Source organism: Notamacropus eugenii, chromosome 3 (genome assembly GCF_028372415.1).
Source record: "Notamacropus eugenii isolate mMacEug1 chromosome 3, mMacEug1.pri_v2, whole genome shotgun sequence".
NCBI classification, from domain to species: Eukaryota; Metazoa; Chordata; class Mammalia; order Diprotodontia; family Macropodidae; genus Notamacropus; species Notamacropus eugenii.
This window is the reverse complement of record NC_092874.1, coordinates 148,414,185-148,429,320: the sequence shown is the minus strand read 5'-3', so window position 1 is coordinate 148,429,320 and position 15,136 is coordinate 148,414,185. Positions and strand designations below refer to the sequence as shown.

Below are 15,136 nucleotides of genomic sequence, written 5' to 3'. Positions count from 1 at the left end.
ATTAATTTTGAACTTGACTATAATAAACTAATGATCAAGCTTGTGGCAAATAAGCATTATCATGAGCCAGTTTGTTTCCTGTCTAAGATAAAAATCAGTTTCATTTTTTGGATCATGTTTGGCAGTTTCCACATCCACTGCCTTTGACTTTCTTCTTTTAAAAAAACGTTTATTTTTAGTTTACAACTTTCAGTTTCAAAAGCTTTTGAGTATAAAATTTTCTCCCCCTCCTTCTTCTCCCTCCTCCCTCAGACAGCATGCAATCTGATACAGGTTCTACACATACATTCTGTTACACTACTTTGACTGTTTTCTTTAAAAAAACAAGGGAAGATGGCAGAGTAGGTCAGAAAATTCCAAGCTCTCAAGATTTTCTCCCACAAAAGAGTTAAAATAGCACATTAGGGTGAGCAAAGTGTGGATAGAGATAAATAAGAATAGGGACACAACAGGAGTCTTCCTGGGACAATTGTAGAAGATCTGAAGAAAAATCTCAGGATGAGGTTTGGTCCATGAGAAGAGCAAGCACCTCCAGGCGAGGGTCCATTTTAACAATAAGTCACAAGCCACTTTAAGAACAAGTGGCAAGCCCTTGGGTTAGTTGGTTTGAGAGCCTGCATTGGCTCCAGCCACAGGAACTTTCACCCCCAGAATAGTGAGAGGATTTGGGTGTTCGAGCCCGGGAAGATTGAGGAGACCTCTGCTGATAAGGAACACCAGATCCAACTGTGCTGTAAAGAGCAGTAGGAGTGAAAAGGAACTAGCACATGTCCAGTGAGTGCAGAAGCAGTGGGGCAGAAAGCCTCTGGTTATGGGCACTTACAAGAGGTTGGAGGTTTGGCTTTGGTTCCAGGCTAAAGGGGACAACTGAAGATCTGGGACAAGAGGCACCATTTCCCATATCCCAGGATTAGAAGTGATTACAAAAATTAAACTCTTACCACAAAAAATGTACAGGCAAAGGATAAAGAATCCAACCAGAGGAAGCTATTATGGGAATAGAGATGACTTGGGGATCATTTTCAGAGGAGGATATTGAAGCAAAAAAACCTCCATAGAGTAACATCAAAAGGTCACATGCCCAAAAAGAATTCATAGAAGATCTTTAAGAAGACTTTGAAAAACAAAGATAGAGATGGAGGAAAAACTAAAAAAAAAAAAAAAAGAATAATCCAAGAAAACCATGAAGGTTATGAAAGAAAGTCAACCAATTAGAAAAGGAGTTTCAGACTCTTCAGGAAGAAAATGACACCTTAAAAATTAGAATTGGACAAAGTGAAGCCAGTAAAATTATAAGAGATCAAGAAAAAATTAAACAAAATATGAATAATGAAAAATAGAAGAGAAAGTGAAACATCTTATAAGAAAAACAACAGATTTGGAGAATAGATCAAGAAGAGTAAATATAAAAATAATCATATTAACTGAAAGTTATGATCAAAAAAAGAATCTTGATACAATAATACAAGAAATAATTAAAGAAAGTTGTCCTGATGTATTAGAACAAGGAGGGGAAGTAGAAATAGAAAAAAAATCTATTGATTACCACTTAAAAGAAATCCTATGAGGAAAACTCATAGGAATATCATAATCAAATTCCGAAACCCCCACCTCAAGGATAAAATATTAAAAGCATCAAGATTAAAACAATTTAAATATGATAGAGCCACAATTAAAATCATGTAAGACTTAGCAGCAGAGACATTGAAGGAATGCAAGTCTTGGAACACAATATGTTGAAGAGCAAAAAAACGAGCTCAGGTCAAAAATATCATACCTTGCAAAGTTAAATATCATCATGAATAAAAAAATCAGCATTTGATAAACTCTCAGATTCAAGACTTTATTTAAAAAAAATCCTGAACTTAATAGAAGACTCAACATACAAGATCTAAGAGAAATATAAGGTATATACCAATGACTGATTATAAGGGATTCATAAAGACAGACTGTTTACATTTTATATATATAAAATATCAAATGTATGTCTAACATTTTTATTGATAATTGGGTAGCTCATAACAAAGATTGGGGTAAACCTGATCTTGATATTTATTTAAAAAATAAATCCATTTAAGAATAGCTAAAAAGAGAAATTTTTTTATACAAATGAAATGCAAGAGGAAGAATTGATACTGAAGAATTAGGAGGGCTGGTAATTCTGGTAACCTACTTTCATCAGGAATGTGTTTAAGAGGGAACAATACATATATATTTAGAAGAACATAAAAATCTTCCAAATTCAGAGGAAGTAAAATGGTAAGGGAATAAGGAGGGATGAGAGAACAAGGAAGGAACGTTTAGAGGGGAGGGTGAGGGAATAGGTAAAAGGGTGTGTAGAAGGGTGTTTAGATTTATGGGAATGGGAGGATAAGGGAAGGATTCTTAAAAGGGGGTAGGCAGGTAGTAAGAGAGCAAGGTAGTGAGTAGAAGTAAAGTAGACGAGGCTGGAGGAATAGGAAACAAGAGATATGCACAAACAAAAACAAAAATGATGAATAGAACATTTTTGGGAAAGTGTATGTCTATATATGTATATATGTATATGTGTATGCATATATCTATAGCTATATAGAAATATATCTAAACTGCATTGTAACCTTCTGGGGGGGAGGGAAAAAGGAACAAAGTAAAAAAGTGCCCAGCAGAGAACAGAACGCTCACAAAGAAGCATAGATAGACAATTCTCAACACGATGTGAAATGAAAATTTATTGTTACATGTTTTGAATCCTCTCTTATGTTCTTCTATGCACATGACATGCTTTTTTCTTTCTTACTTTATATTTAAGTTCCAATATTTAAGTTTATAATATATTTTTCTTTTCTCTATTCTGTACTTGTGCTTTGGTCCTTGACTCTAAAATTTAAAAAATTTTTAAAAAAGAACAAGGAAAAATAAGAAAGAAAATAAGGAGATATGTAGGCAGAAGGTTTCTGACTAGTCTAGAGTAAGTGATTGAACAAATGAATGAAAAGGCATTTATTAAGGGCTTACTATATGCAAAGCACTGCTGTATGCACTGAGGCTACAGATACAAAAGCAAGACAGCCACTGCTTTCAAAATGTTTATATTCTAATAGGAAAGACTCTGTGTGTGTATGTACATGATATATACATACATACATGTATATACACACTGAAATACACATACGTGTGTGGGGTGTATGTGTGTGTATGTGTGTGTATGTGTGTGGTATATACATATATATATATATATAGCATGGTTCTTAGGATACAGATGTCAGTGTATCTTCTTTAATGTCATTTGTAATGATAAAGCTATCCCCCTTTCTGATGTTGGATGGTTTGACAGTATGGAGGACCTTAGTGGTGAGGACCTTCTTCTCTGGATCTTCATAGCTATGACTGCTAAGTAGGCTGGGGCATAGCTCCTATAGAAAGTTGCCAAGCATTATCTCCACAGGAGCAACTTCTTGGATGTTGGTTGTGGGGGATGGGCTGGAAGCAGGACTGTTCTATGGAGAAATGCTGTTGCTTCAGAGATGCTTGGGCTTACATGCTTGCTCATCAGCAGCAATTGGATAGAAGTTGTTATTGCTAATAGTGAGAAAGGTGGGTCCCTTCTCCATAAGGACTGCTCTCCTTAGTGATGGCTGCAGATCTGGGGCTCGAAGTGGGGTCTGTAATAGAAACAGGACTGGCTATTTCCAGGATGCTTGGGCTCAGGGTCCTAAGCTATGTCCGTTGGAGTTTCTAGGGAAATGCTAGTGGAAGTGATGGCAGTGCTTTGAGTTGCAGGGCACTAGCTGCCTCCTTCCTTTCCCTTAGTGTGCTTCAGCTAGACTGACTTTGCTTCCCTGTAGAGGGCCATTGATTATGAGAATTGACCCCTTTCGTTTCTTAAGTCTCAACCACATTTGCCAATACATTTTGATCTAATATTGCTTCTTAAAGATTTGAAAAGTAAAATGCCTAAAATCTTTCCTATTATTCAAGCTGACTGAGTAGTGGTAAAGCTCCCAAAATCACCTTAATACTATGCTAGTGAGGTATACAAAGATAAAAATGAAAACAGTCCTTTCCCTCAAGAAACTTATATTCTGTTGGGGTATTAAGAAAACTCATATGAAATAAGCATAGAAAAGTGGTTTGAAGTCAGTTTGTAGAATGCCATAAATTCCATGCTAGATACAGGATAGAACCCTGGGATCAAGAGACTGGATTCATTTTCAGACTTTCATTGTGGCTTTAGTCAAATCTTAGAATTTTCTTACTATCACCTCTAAAATGAAGTTTCTATTTTAGCACTAAGAAAATATAATAAATTATTTACCAAGCATTCTGAGCTTTCTAGAAAAAGGCAGCATTTTACACTGAAAGAATTTATTTGCAGAAGTATAAGGGAACAAACATTTCATAGGCACCTGTATGTGCTAGACATAAGTGTTAACCTCATTGGATCCTCATCACAGCCCTGTGAAATAGTTGCTGTTTTTATCCTCATTTTACAGATGAGGAAACTGAGACTGACAGGGTAAGTGTCTTGCCAACTGTTATGCAGCCAAGAAGGGTCTGAGGCATGTTTGAACTCAGATCTTCTTGACTCCAGGTCCAGCACCCTATGCACTGTACCACCTACCTGCCAGAAAAGGTAAGAAGGCAAGGACTTGGCCATGCATAGGCGAGCATATTTTTCTAGCTGCCACACTCAGGTAGTTGCTCTTGCCACCAATTTAGGAGAGAGAAATTCCATCTTCTGCTCACCCTCTCTTATTGGAAGCCCAAGGTAAAGAAAGTGCTAGATGTGACCCCAAAAGAAACTAAGCTGTTTCTACTCAGCTCCTCTTAGAGCCAACACAATGCTCAACTCCCAAAGCAGTCATTAGTCATTATTGATGCAGACCAACAGTCACTGAGCGCAGGGAACCATTCAGGAGATGCTGTGTTGGTCATGTCCCTTAGCAAGACATCCCTGAATACCCACCATCTATAAATGAAGAATGAGTGGAAAGCATAAGCAAAAAGCCTGGGATCCCAGTCAACAATTCTTTAATATCTTCATTTTTCTTAGGAAGATGTGAAATACAAACATAATATGCTTATTCATTTGTTCATTCATTAAAATCTGACAATATTAGCTCATCACTGAGTTAACATTATTTCACTTTTCTTAGTTAACATATTAGAGACTGCATTGTTAGGGTTCAAAACTGGTAGCTTCATTATTATTGATGAAGAAAACAGATTAGAAACTTAACCAATTTTTTTCTGTTTTTCTGTTATCTTTCTGCCAATTTAACCAATTTAATTGTCTTCAGATGATGTGATTGAGTTGATCCTTGCTCTTCTTGTTTTGTGATGTGACACTGCTAGAGCTTGGCAATCTTCTGATGTTCGTCTCTCATAGGCTCTTACAAGTGAATTTGTGTTCTTAACCAGTGTTCCAATGGCAGTTCCATCTCTCTAGTTGGCAAAAGTATTTTCTGCCTAAGGTAGTTTCTGGGCTTGGCAGTTAAACTTTTTCAGGAAATGTTGAAAGTCAGGGTCAACATCTTTGCCTTTTTCCATTGACAATTTTTCAGTATCATTCAGATGGGTCAGATTAAAGCTCTTGCTTTCAAGGTTACCTTCCTGTTTTGTCCTTTCTTCTCATTTGGTGTTAACTTTGATTTTGTGTCTGACTGAACTTATATGACTCCCAAAAGAATATAGTTTCCTGTCTATTAAGATAACATTGTATCATTTTTGTGATATTTGGTGCTCTATATCTTATTTCTGACTTGATTCTGGAAGAAAATATCCATGATAAATAATTATGTGACTTCTTAGAGGTCTACAAGTCTTTAACTTGTTTCATTTCTCAAACATGAACAATACTTCCAACTTCCTCAATTATTTTTTCCTTTTTGCTATGAACTTATGTTCTACTGGAGGGGGAAGGGAAGGCATCATGTACACAGATATGTAAATGCAAACTATATTCCAGTTTTCCAATATATTTCTGACCTCATCTATGTGATAATTTCCTCCAGTGATATGAATATCAGCCCATCCATGCCTGCTGATACTGTATGCCACTCATCACTATTCTTTCATAAGTTTGCAAAAGGACCACCCAAACTGTTGGAGATTTCCCTTACTTTTTTTTGACATCTTTATGATGCCAGTGAAGTAAGTAGGGTTATCTATTTGTAATACCTCACTCATGTGCTGTGTGACCAGACCATCACTTCTGAAGCATTTTTCTTTATTTGCATCTTTTATACAGTTCATTATTCGTTATTTCACATTTGTCACATGTCACTGAATTCTCTCGCCCACCCAGTGTCTCTCCATTGCGCTTTGGGTAATACTTAACTTCACCTCTTTGGAGGCTGTAGTCTTCCATGACTTACAGCCCTTTAACATCATAAGGAAAGCATTGATTTTAAAAATAGGGAAGCTTCACATCATTAAAAGAATTTCATTCTCCCAAATGTGCCAGCACACCTCCTATTCAATTCTGGACCCAACTCCTTGTTCATTTATGTATGCCTGGAGTTTGAAATGTGGGTTTATTTTGAATTCTAGCATTTCTTTGTGCAAATAAACACTCAATTATCATGATTCAAGTTGGAAGAGGGACTCTGGGGATTATCTAGGCCATTTCCTTCCTTTTCCAGGAAAAAAACAAAAACAAAAACAGTGGCCCAGAGAGGTGAAGATGAATTGATTTGTCCAAACTCACACAAGCAGTAAGTAGAAGAGCTGGCCTTTGTACCAATGGCCTCTGATGACTCAACGTCCACCACTTTTCCTTCAGCACCACGTTTGACGTGGCTTCTTCATTTGAAGATATTTTGTATTTGTTGACAGTGGTTTACAAGTGGTTCTAAGGAATTCAATGTGCTTGAACGTTTTCCATCTCTTTAAGATGAGGACTATGTTTTCTCCATCTTTAATTTTCCTCCTCCTCACCCATCCATGACTGCTGCACACATATTAAATGCTTGGTACATTTCTTCTTTGTTGAATGAATTGTTCGATTATTCAGTAAATACTTATTAAACATCTCATACGCCAAATGTCCTTCTGTGTTCTGGGGGAAATGTAAAATTTAGATAAATTTACAGTACACTCCTGGCAGTTATAATCTCTAAGACATAAACGTAAGAAACAATAAAGTAAAATATTACATGAGGAGTGAATTAGGTAGTTGCAAAACAAAGTACCATGTGAGGTATGCAGGGAAGATTGTCACTGGATCATGAAAAGCTTTTCACATAGGAGATAAGGATTGAGTTTGGCATTAAAGAATGAGTAGGATTTAAAGAGAACATAGATTTAGAGCTGGGAGGGACATCAGAGGTCAACTAATCCACCATTTTCTCCCTGCCTTTTTTATAGATGAGGAAACTGAGAACCATAGAGGTTAAGAAATTTGTCCAAGATCCCCGGTGGCTGAGCTGGGGTTTGAATCTAGGTCCTAACTACAAATCCTACACATGATAATCTCAACATGCCCGCTGCCACCTATTTGGTCAGGCCCTTTCCTCTCTCTCGAACTATGCTAACATTTTCTTAGCTAGACCCGCCCCCCCAACTTTGCCTGACTCTTCCCTTTCATTTTACATGAAGTTAATGTGCAATTAATTAAAGCTAATCAAATCACTGTTCTGCTCAAACCTGACACTGCTTACCAGGTAAAGTTTGGACTTCTTATCTTGGCTTTCAGAATTTTACATAATCTGACTTCCACCTATATTTTCAACCTAATCTTACACACTTTATCTTCCAACTAAAATGGTCCTGGAATGTTCTTCTGTCACAGAGAGTAAGGAGGACATGAATGAACCTTGATGTGTATATATGTATGTATGCATGTATGTGTGTGTATCTTTTGATTCTTTAACTACAACAATAATTGGTCAAACTGTGCTTTTGATATATAAGTAATATAAAATTTAGTTTCCTTTGTCAACAGAATTGAAGAATGTAGTTTTAATATTTGATTTGTGCATTCTCATTTTTTACGTAAGTTATCTAATTACAAATTCATTCTTTTTTTCCCTCACAGCTCCAGTGATAAACCGATTTACTAGACGTGCATCAGGTAAGTCTACTACCTTTGTGCTTTCACTAGCCTGCATGATGATAATGTATTAAGGGTAGTGTTTATAATTTATATCTTTTTCATTCATATTTTTCAGCAATTAATTTTCAGATAAGTGTAACAGTACCTAATTTATTTAAAATCACCAAGAAAGAAAGTATGAATTTTTCAGATAATGGAAGTTTACCCCATCAAGGTCCAGAATTTTTAAAATAATCTTAAACAAGGAAAATTTTCTAAAACTGTTAAAATAAAACAAATTTTGGCATGTTGAAGGGGTAAATTTCAAACTGACTCTCTTTTTGCCTGTACTATAAAAGGAATAATTAGTTCTGGGAGGCCTCCTTTGTTTCCATTTGCATCATAATGTTTGCTACATTAAAACTGATTTCTAAATTTGCTCATAGTTCATGAGGAAACTTGTGCTTATGAAATTGACTAGGACTGTGCGGAACAAAATGCAACTTTTAAGAAAATGTGCCTGATTATGGTGGAGCCCGTTATGTTCTCTTGAAATTGTTATAATCTCAAGGGTTGTTTCTTTCATCATAACTGCTAGAAGCAAAGTGACAGAATGTTTTTTTTGTCAGGGTGACAGAGTGTTTCTGATATCCGATATCAAACAGGTATCAGCTATATGTCTAATTGAAGAGCTACACAGGTGCTATAATTATAAGTATGTATGTGTGTTGTGTGTATGTGTGTTGTGTGTATGTGAGTAGATTAAAAAAAAATCACTAAAAACTGGTCCTAAGGTGATAAGATAGGCAAATAATGTACTAGTTTGATTGTCAGGGTTCCCAGAATACGTAATTTCCATTTCCATTAATGACTGTAGTAACATGAGAATTGAGACCAAGTGTCCATTAAAATATTTCGCTTCTGGACAAGTTTGATTAGTAACAACCATGAACTATATTTAACACTGATTGGTAGGTCAGACGCTCCAAAATAAAGGATTGGTTTGACATGCCTTTATCGTTCATGGGAAGTAAAGCTAGGTTCATGATATCTCGGGAGAACTTAGCTATAACTACAGTGATGATGGAAGGTAATGGAATATTAAAGCAAAAAGCAATAGCAAAATTGAACATTTCAGTGCTGCATTGGTAGCGTAGGATAAGCAAAACTAGGAAATAGCATTCGGAAATTATCTGTATTTAGAGGAAGCAGCGTTAGGCTAATAAAATTATGTGGTAAAACATAGAAGGTCTTATAGATAGAAATAATGGCTAATATCTAGGTAATTTAAGATTGCCAAAACCTAACTGGTTATTATATTTCTGATTTAGCTTTCTTTTTTCCCACTTAATAGTATTTCATTTTTTTCAATTACATGTGAAGATAGTTTTCAGCATTCACTGTTATAAGATTTTGAATTCCAAATTTTTTTCTCCTTCCCTTTCCCCTACCCTCTACCTCCTGAAGATGGCATGTAATCTGGGTTATATGTGTACAATCCTATTAGACATAGTTTTCTTTTAAGCATGGTAAATAAAATTTTGAGAGTTCATATAGTATAGTGGATAAAATGAAATCAGGAAAGCTTGGGTTTTAAAATCATTCCTCTAATACCAGCTTCGACTATTATCAAGTCATTTAAGCTCTAAGAACCTCAGGCAATTTTAACATTATATAAGGGTTGCAATCTTCATAGCTGGTGGGAACTTCCATACTGATTAATTCAAAGGTCATCATCATGTATAAAATTTTTAACAATCATCATTGAAAGAAAGAATGAGACTAATGTAATATCCAGGAGACTTATAGTCTGTGTTGACTATATTTTTTACTTTTTAAAGATATCCATTAAATAAAACTGTGATATTTTAAAAACTTGAGATATAATTTCTGCATAATTTGATCATTTTATTAATAAGGCTAGCATGTTTATTAATAAAAAGAACTCAGTGGCACTCTGGAATGCCAAAGACCCTTCATGGTGGTGGACCCACAGTTTATGTGCCCTTGAAAGAGCCAGTGTTCTTGAAGGTGACAATCAACTCTGACTGGTTAAAAATTAATGAAAAAGTAAATATTATAATGAGATGTGGGGTTCTTTTTAATGAGAGTCTTGAGGTATATGACTTGGATCACCTAAGACTTGGTCAGAGATTTATCAATTTCCATATTACCTATCTGACAAAAGGGAGAATCCACATTTTCCCAGACCTATCTGAGTAAACACAATGAGCAGAAATCCATCGATTAGCTTAAACTTAGAATTACTTTTACTGTCTAATTAGATCTTAGCCTGGTAAGTCTTTGCCCAAGATTTTCCACACTGGTTGATTTCTGGATGAGGAAGTAGAAAAGGAAAAAACTTTGGCCTGATTCAATAATTAGTTACTAATACAAGAGAGAAATAATTGTTTCTCTCAATAATTTAATCATCAGGCTGGAAGGGATCCTCTAGTTTGTGGACAAGATCAGGCATGCTTAAGGTGTAATGTACATAGACATACTGTCTCTTTACATCTAACCTATCTCCTCCCCTCAACCCTCAAATAGGAATATAAACTATTTTAAATGTCTGTGAAGGAGGAGTTTCTAGAAACACCTTTATGACCCCAGTTCACCATCTAGCAACCTGGTGCAGAAGAAGAAATTGGAACTGAATTGCTTCTATTTGAACTGTCTTAGGGAGATTCTGAAGATCACTTGGCAAGATAAGATACCAGATGCAGAGGTCCTTTCTCAAGTTAAACTGCCAAACATTCAAACTCTACTACAGAGAGTGCAACTCCCATGAGTTGGCTACATTGTTCAGATGTCAAAAGTACATTTTCCTAAAAAACTGTTTTACAGAGAATTCTCACAAGGCAAACTCTTACATGGAGACAAGTAGAAGTGGTGCAAGGACACTCTCAATATCTTTCTAAAGAACTTTGAAATCAGTTGCATATCATGGGATACTTTGGAAAAAGACCACTCAACATGGTGTGCCTCCATCAAAGAAGGCATTGTGCTGTATGAGCAAGGCAGACTTGCTGCATAGCTCAAAAGAAACCCCAAATGTTCTTGTGGACTATTCATGCCCAAACTGTGGTAGAGCCTTCCAAGCTCATATTTGTCTGATCAATCACACTGTACCTTGACCTTGGCATAGTGATGTCATTTTGGTCTTCGTTGAGTGCAAAAGACAAGAACTAACCAAACATATATGGTACTTTGGGATGTAATGCACTTTGGCATGGGATTTGTACCAATCAAAACCAGTTGGATGATTTCTTATTATATTGTCACCTATCTTGGGCTACAATTCCCTCTTAATACTTTTTCTGTCTTTTCTAGTTTGGAGGTCATTTCCTTTAAATGAATAAAATGGAAGCAAATCAGGTGCTGTATTGTTTTGATTTCTCTCTATCACCTTTTACCATGATTCCATCTTTGCCTATCCAAAGTCCCAACATTACCCTGGCAACTTTTTTAAAAACTAATTTTTTGTTGTTCTTAGCATTTCTGTAAATATTAAATCATTTGGGACTTTAGTGTTCCTTATATTATTCTAGTTTACTTCTTTGGTATTTACCTTAAATTATGTAGCCCTCCTTCCAGTTTTTGAATATTCCCTTTAAATTCAGAACACATCAGAGAACTCTCTGTTTAGGATACATTGCTTCCTTTAGCACCTTCTTTTCTTTTCTTTGGAATTACCTACAGCTTACATTCAGGGTTTTAATTTTGTGCCTCTTGGTGTTCCATACTGTAGGAGTTCTTAATATGAGGTCCATGACTTTTAAAAAAATATGTTTTGATGACTGTATTTCAATATAGTTGGTTTCCTTTGTAATCATATGGATTTTATTTAATACACTTAAAACACTCTGAGAAGGGGTCCATAGGCTTCAGCAAACTGTCAAAGGGACCCATGTTACAAGAAAACGTTAAGAACTCTTGCTTTATAACCACATTCCCTTTTAAAATCGCATGGAATCATATCTACCATGTCTCTGAGTTTGTTTTTAAAATCATTTTTCTCCTAGACTAGTCTACTTTTTTGACTATGCCCCACTACTTATCTCCTCTGTTATTTTAAACTAAGATAGTATTGTCCCTGCCACTTCCATATTACCAGTTTTTTTATAGGTCAGAAGTAAAAGTCTAGAGTAACAGACATCCTAATTGCTTCCTCTTAATTTCTGACATGAAATTATTAGGATGGCACATTAAGGATGTGTCATATGCTCTGCTTTTAGCTGAAATCAATTTCTAATTGCTCTCTCCATAGTTAGTGGTCCCTCTTCTATCGTGACTCTTGTCAGTTCTATGATTTGCCTCAGAAAAGCATTATCTATATCTTCTATCAGGCCAGAAAAATCTGCCCACAGCAATATCATTTCTCTTTCTTTTCTCTTTTATCTTCCCTCAAATGCTTTCTGTATTGCTTCCATTATGATACATAAAATATTGAAATTGAGAGCAGTAAGTAATTAAGCATTTTGTTACCTGACAAATGCATGCCTCCTCATCACAACAGATGTATAGATGGAGTTTTGATTCATTAACTTACTAATTACCTTTTTCTTATATGGAAATTAGATCCTCTAAAAACTTTAGTTATATAATAATTATATTCTTAATTTACAAGCATTTATTAAGTGCCTACTGTATGCCAGGGACTAAATGATGTAAAGACAAACATGAAACAATTCGAGCACTCAAGCAACTTACACTCTATTAAGAGAGAAAACACCATACAGAATAAATCCAAGGTAGGAAGGAGAGGATTAGGGAGAAAGAGCATTAGCAATCGGGGGGATTAGGAAAGACTTCTTGTAAATAAATGTTAACACTTGAGCTGAGTCTTGAAGGAAGTAAGGGAATTCACAAATTGCTGGTGAACAGGCTATTCTTTGTATAGAGCCATGGGATGGGCACTGGGAGAGATGAAATGCTTATATAAAATGAGGTCCCTGCCTTCCTGACACCTGTACTCTAATAGAGGGATAAGATTCAAGCAGAGAAGAGCATTGTACATGATATTATAACATACGTCTATTAGAGAGTTGTGAAGTAAAGGGCTATCCAGGTTCCAAGATCAAAGATGCTTATTTGTCTAGGGAGTCCATGGAAAGTTTGTGGAGGGGGTGGCATTTGAGTTGGTCTTTAAAGGATGAGTAGGAATATGTTGTTATTTGTTCTTGAAGAGGACCAAGACATCAGGGAGATGATGCCATGACTTGCAAGTGAATTGGATTTAAGTGAGGGAAGGCTGTGCAAGGTCAACAGTCTCACTCTCTCCTCCAGAGCCATTTGGATCCAGCGGCAAGTCAGGATTCCCTGAGTAGAAATTTAGTAGACAATGAGAAGTGAGAGGGAATGCATTTCAACACTAGGAAATATCATGAGTCAAGTCAGGAAAACTGAAGGCATTGAAGCAGGAGAGGGAGTAGGCAAGTGTACCTAGAGTAAAGAGCATGTGAAATACAGCAATAGAAGGAGTTATCCAAAGATAACATAGTGCCAAACTGGGTAAAGTTTTGAATGTCAAGTAAGGAATTTTGAGCTTTGTTTGGTGTGCAGTCAGGAATCACTAAGGATTTTGTTTTGAATACAGGGGGGAGATGACTACATCCATGCATTCAGAAGAGTAATTTAGCAGTGGTATGAAGGACAGCTTGGAGGTAGAGAAAGGAATTGGGAAGATCTGTTATCAGGCTATTACAATAGTCCAGGTGAATAATGTGTTATAGCAGAATAGTAATAATGGGAGTGAAGGGAAAAGATGTGAAAAATTTTATAAAGTTGATTTCAGTAGAAGTTGGTGATAATTTGGATGTGGGAGGTTAGAGAGAGGAAAGTAAAAATCAAGGTTTCAAACATGAGAGACTGAGAAATTAGTAATTCTTCTGATAAATTATGAAGTCAGAATAATGAGAAAGCTTAGGGGAAATGTAGTAAGCTTAACTTCAGAAATGCTGAACTTGATGTGAAGGTGAGCTCTGCAGATGAAGGTGGCCTGTGGGCTATTGGAAATCCAGGTCTGAAATGAAGAGAGGCCAGCTCTAGGGAAAGACACTTGGGAATCACCTACCTGCATTGAAGTGGTATTTGATGCCATGAAAATGAATGAGAATGCTAAAGGAATATACATAAAGAAAGAAGTGAATGAGTATGGAACTTTGTAGAATGCCTACCTTCAAGGTTCAGGAAGAAGATTAGGAAGGAGAGAATAACTGCTAAAGAGGAAGGAGAATCTTGAAAATATGGTGTCTCCAAAGTCAAAGAACTAGTCAATAGCAAAAGTTGCTGTAGAGAGATGGATGATGGCTATGAAAAAGGCCATTGAATTTGGCAATTAGGAGGTCAGTGGTGAGCATAGAGTGGTGGGGATGCAGGCCAAAGTGCAGTAGGTTAAGGAGATAGTGGTGAGGAGATAGAGTCACTTTTTCTTTAGAGTTGAACAACGAAAGAAAAGGAAGAGATGGGAAATGAAAGGGGGAGGGCACAAGGTCAAGGGGAGGTTTTGTTTTTTTAAGAGAGTATTCTACCTTCTCGATGAAATAGGAGACTGTTATCTGCTTTGAGTGGGAAGGAGGTAGTTAGAAGCAATTATTGTGGGAAGGGAAATGAGTCAATAAGAGTAGAGAAGATTGTCAAATAGCGATGAACACCCTTCCATGGTTATGTATCAGAGAAGAATCATATTCCCCAGGAATTTATGGAGAGGCAGGATAGGTTTTCAACAGGGTTGGCCACCAGATAGAGTGTTTCACCAGTACTGCACCAGGTAGAGGTTGTATTCCAGCATAATCGAACCATTAGGAGAGGAGAAGAAGGGAAGCTCCTTCTTAGGTCCAAACTTCCCTAGGCCATATTGAAAACTAGGAAAGTAGAATCCATAATATTCCAAAGGGTTGGCTCTGGCCAGTTTTGTGGTTATGAAAATAGAATTGCAAATCTGGGTCTTAACTGAGAAGAATTGATTGGCAGGAGGAATCTTTGAAAAAGGGCAAACATTCTTTAGTTCCTTAGTTGTAGAGTACCATGATTAAACCATAAGAAACTTCCTATGTTGTGTAGTATTAAACTTTATCCTGCTGATGATCCTGATTAGATCTTTTAGTCTATTCTAGT

The 15,136-nt window shown here is 36.3% G+C and overlaps 1 protein-coding gene across 2 annotated transcripts in view; it reads left to right on the top strand.

Annotated features, from left to right (window-relative positions):
• Positions 1 to 15,136, top strand: part of PRKAR2B (protein kinase cAMP-dependent type II regulatory subunit beta) — a 147,468-nt gene that overhangs the window by 36,928 nt on the left and 95,404 nt on the right. For both annotated transcript variants that reach the window (XM_072653065.1, XM_072653064.1), the window contains exon 2: positions 8,021 to 8,056. In XM_072653065.1, coding sequence (XP_072509166.1) covers positions 8,021 to 8,056 — 36 coding nt within the window. The remainder of the gene's footprint in view (positions 1 to 8,020; positions 8,057 to 15,136) is intronic.